Source organism: Octopus bimaculoides, chromosome 1, assembly GCF_001194135.2.
Source record: "Octopus bimaculoides isolate UCB-OBI-ISO-001 chromosome 1, ASM119413v2, whole genome shotgun sequence".
NCBI classification, from domain to species: domain Eukaryota; kingdom Metazoa; phylum Mollusca; class Cephalopoda; order Octopoda; family Octopodidae; genus Octopus; species Octopus bimaculoides.
Window position 1 is genome coordinate 2,342,730 of NC_068981.1, and position 4,311 is coordinate 2,347,040.

At 39.3% G+C, this 4,311-nt stretch overlaps 1 protein-coding gene across 1 annotated transcript in view; it reads right to left on the reverse strand.

The window, feature by feature from the left end:
• The window catches only part of LOC106871107 (paraplegin), a 61,471-nt gene that overhangs the window by 18,501 nt on the left and 38,659 nt on the right, over positions 1-4,311 (reverse strand). The window contains exons 7-10 of the mRNA XM_014917410.2: positions 3,533-3,638; positions 2,342-2,491; positions 938-1,082; positions 4-112 (exon numbers count right to left, since the gene is read on the reverse strand). Of these exons, the coding sequence (XP_014772896.1) occupies positions 4-112; positions 938-1,082; positions 2,342-2,491; positions 3,533-3,638 (510 nt within the window). The remainder of the gene's footprint in view (positions 1-3; positions 113-937; positions 1,083-2,341; positions 2,492-3,532; positions 3,639-4,311) is intronic.

A 4,311-nucleotide genomic window follows, 5' to 3' on the forward strand; every position in this document is an offset into this window, starting at 1 on the left:
TACCTGCCTCCTCTTTTCCGTCCAACAGCATCAATTTCATCAATGTAGATGATGCAGGGAGCTTTCTTCCGGGCTTCTTTAAAGAGGTCTCTAACACGGGCAGCACCAAGACCTGGAAAAAGAATATTTTTATCATTCTAACAAATACAAATGTAAATCTTCAAGATAAATCTCTGACAGTTATAAGCAATGAGAGCAGGAGTAGTAGATGAATCATCATTATTATTATTATTATTATTATTATTATCCTGTGCATATAAGCAAAAGCAGGGTATTGTAATCACTTGTCTTTGTCTGTTTATCTGTGTGTTTGCAAAATTACTGGAAAACAGCTGAACGAACTTTCACCAAATTTGGCAGAAATACTCATTGGGCAAGTGGCTTGAAATGATGAAAATTTGGTTTGATTATCTTTAAGCATACATAGATGTATATGTGTGTGTGCGCGCGCGTGTGTGTGTGTATACACAGTGATGGGTTTGAGGGTTTCGTTTATTTACAAGTTGATTTCTTAGTTTCACCAGAGTACAAATACCTATAATGGTGAAACACTTCTCAAATTCTATGCAATATTTTCGACAACTATTTCATTTTGTTCACTTTCTTTTTCATATGAATCGACCCTCGTCTGTGTGTGTGCATAGATCATGGTGTACCTATGCATGTAGACACATGCAGGTACATACATACATACATGAACACAAACATAGATATGCAATTGTGTGTGTGTGTGTGTGTGTGTGTGTGTGTGTGTGCATGTACAGTGAAGGATTCGAGGGTTTTGCTTATTTACAAGTAGATTTCTTAGTTTCACTGGAGTATAAATACCCATAATGGTGATACATAAAAAAAAAAATTCAGTTCAATTAAAAAGCGTGAATAAGTAACACATTGTAAGACACACTATAAGATAAATAAGGAAAAATATTCCAGTTACCTCCAAGAACTTCCACAAATTCTGATCCAGCCAAAGCCAGAAATGGAACCTTAGCTTCAGTAGCTACAGCCCTAGCTAGCAGGGTTTTACCACATCCTGGAGGTCCTAACAACAAAGCTCCTTTTGGAATTTTTCCACCAAGATCCTACAGAATAAAAAGAAAAAGAATTATATACATATATATGTGTGTGTCTGTATTTGTGGGTTTATTTATGATAACAGATCTTCATTTATGTGTGTGTGTGTATGAACAAATGATTGGAACGGCTGATGCCAGTGCTGCCTTGAGTAGCTTCCGTGCCGGTGGCACGCAAAAGGCACCAGCCAATCGTGGTCGTTGCCAGCACCCTCTGGTTACTGTGCTGGTGGCACATAAAAAGCACCCACTACACTCCCGGAGTGGTTGGCGTTAGGAAGGGCATCCAGCTGTAGAAACACTGCCAGATCAGACTGGAACCTGGTGCAGCCTCCTGGCCTCCCAGACCCAAGTCAAACCGTCCAACCCATGCCAGCATGGAAAACAGATGTTAAACGATGATGATGATATATTTAAATCTAATGGCAAAGCTCCATCATGAGATGGCACAGGTAAAAGAATCATGCTTATTAATTAATTTGTGTGCGTGTGTGTGTGTTAATTAAATAGAGAAGTGTTGTTACATCACTATAACCACATGGTTATGCAAATATTCAGCTCTCTCTCTCATTCTGGCTGTCTTTCTATCTTTCTAACTCTAACTCCTTCCTTGCTACTCGTTTCCTTCCCCTGGGGTAGCCAAGCCTCTCCTCTACAGTAGACACATATCTCTTGCCTCTCAGCTGGCACACACCCACTTCCTCTCCCAGCTAAGAGGTCTGTGTCTCAAAAGTTACTTGCTGACACTGCTGAAGTCAGTGCCACATAAAAGGCACCCAGCACACTCTGTAAAATGGTTGGCATAAGGAAGGGCACCTGGCCATAGAAACCTTGCCAAAGCAGACAATGGAATCTGGTGCAGCTCTCTGGGTTGCCAGGTTCTGTGAAACCATCCAACCAACGCTAGTATGGAAGATGGATGTTAAATGATGATAATGATGGGTGGCTCCTGTCCTGGTGGCATGTAAAAAGCACCCACTACACTCTTGGAGTGGTTGGCACTAGGAAGGGCATTGGCAGATTGGAGCTTGGTGCAGCCACTGGCTTTCCAGTCCTCAGTCAAACCATCCAACCTATGCCAGCATGGAAAACAGACATTAAACGATGATGATGATGATGATGATGATGATGATGATGAATTTCCTTAGTTGAAGAAAGTTATTGGCATTGCCCCTCCTTTGAATAATTTACAAAACACACACACACACACACACACACAAAGAAAAAGAAATTTAATGAAATGGAAAAGGAAAAAAACAATTTTTTACCTTAAATCTTTTGGTGGATCTGAGGTAGTCAACAAATTCCATAATTTCCATTTTAGCTTCTTTTAAACCAGCCACATCTTTAAAGTTAACTTTCTTGGCTTTCTGACTGAGTGCGTCAACTCTTACATACCTTGCTTTCCGCTCATTTGCCTGAAAATTAAGCAGAACATACAAAACAATGTAGGTCATTTAATTGTGTACATACACAGATAAATAAGTATAGCATTCAGGACGTTAACCCTTTCGATACCAACCCGGCTGAAACCACCTCTGGCTCTGTAGTACAAATGTCTTGTTTTCATAAGTTTAGAATTAAAATCTTCCACCAAACCTTAGTCACAATTTATGTTCCTAACACTAGCTTAATGATAACTAAGTTATTTTACTAAATTCTTTGTTATATTTAAAATTAATTGAAAGAAACACAGAGCATCTCAACAGAAATACAGTAATGAAAGGCTTAAAGTGAAAAGCTATTGCAAAATGTTACAAGGGAAATCAAGTGAATTCCATGTCACAATAATAAAAAACATTGCAACCAGCCCTACAATGGTATGTCAATATATCATCACCATCATCATCATTTTTAGGCATAGGCATAGCTGTGTGGTTAAGAAGCTTGCATCTCAACCACATGGTCTTGGGTTCAGTTCCACTGTACAGCACCTTGGGCAGGTGTCTTCTATACTTTGGGCTGATCATAGTCTTGTACATTGTTGATTTGGTACAAGGAAACTGAAAGAAATCTGTCACAATTATATGTGTGTGTGTGATTGTATGTGGGTGTGTTTGAGTGTGTGTATATTTGTGTCTCCTTGTTTTGACATCATATGGTAGTTGTAAATGAGTGTCACTGTTATACAAGCAGTGCCATTCATTTCCAGTTTTCTGTGAGAACATCTCTTAGCCATTGGGACATATTTCTTTGCTTCAAAACAGGTGAGGGTTGGCGACAGAAAGAGCATCCAGCAATAGAAACCAAGCCAAATGACATGTATGAGCAGCAGCCTGAGAAAGCAATGGCTCTCAATAGAAGCAAACCAGAGCGTTATGAGCTGTTCAATCCAATGCCAAAAGTGAAAGTGAAAGGACAATGCTGATGAAATCCCCAATAATATAATATGAATAATATACCACACAAAACATAAATATATGATTAAGAAACATAAGTAAAGGTGAACTAATACTTACAAACATGTCAGATGGGTTTGGAAAAGAAGTCACTTTAGTCATATTGCGTGCAAGTAGGAACACAACTAGTGTAAGTATACCCATAAAAATCAAAGGCGTCCAAGAACTGGATAAAGAGAAAAATGGGTAAAAGATTTGAATACTTAGAGAGATTATTAAACAGAAATAAACGTTATTACTGCAATCATTCAAAGACTGAATCATTAGGTTTGTATATGCGACACTACTCTGTAACCTCGTGCTTCTCAAACTATCAGATGTGATGGACCGACAGTTTTTTTTTTTCCAATGTACCAGGGACCGGTAATATTTCTCAGTAATATTAATTTATACCAGAAACAATATATATAATGAATATAATAAAAGCTGACAATTGTTTTTTATCTTATGTTTATTTTGTAAACAAAATACAATATTACATAAGTATTTTATAATGTTTCTTTCTTTTCTGGAAACTCGCCGTGTACCAGCAGCTGATGGCTCACGGACCCCAGATGACAGTACCACCTGACTGGCACTCGTGCCAGTAGATCTTTAAAAGCACATCCGAGCGTGATCATTGCCAGGGCCATGGATTGGTTCCCGTGCTGGTGGCACGTAGAAAGTACCATTCAAGCGTGATCATTGCCAGCGTGACCTTACCGGCACATGTCCCGGTGGCACGTGAAAAATAACATTCGAGCGTGGTCGTTGCCAGTGCCGCCTGACTGGCCCTCATGCCAGTGACATGTAAAAGCACCCACTACACTCTCGGAGTGGTTGGCATTAGGAAGGGCATC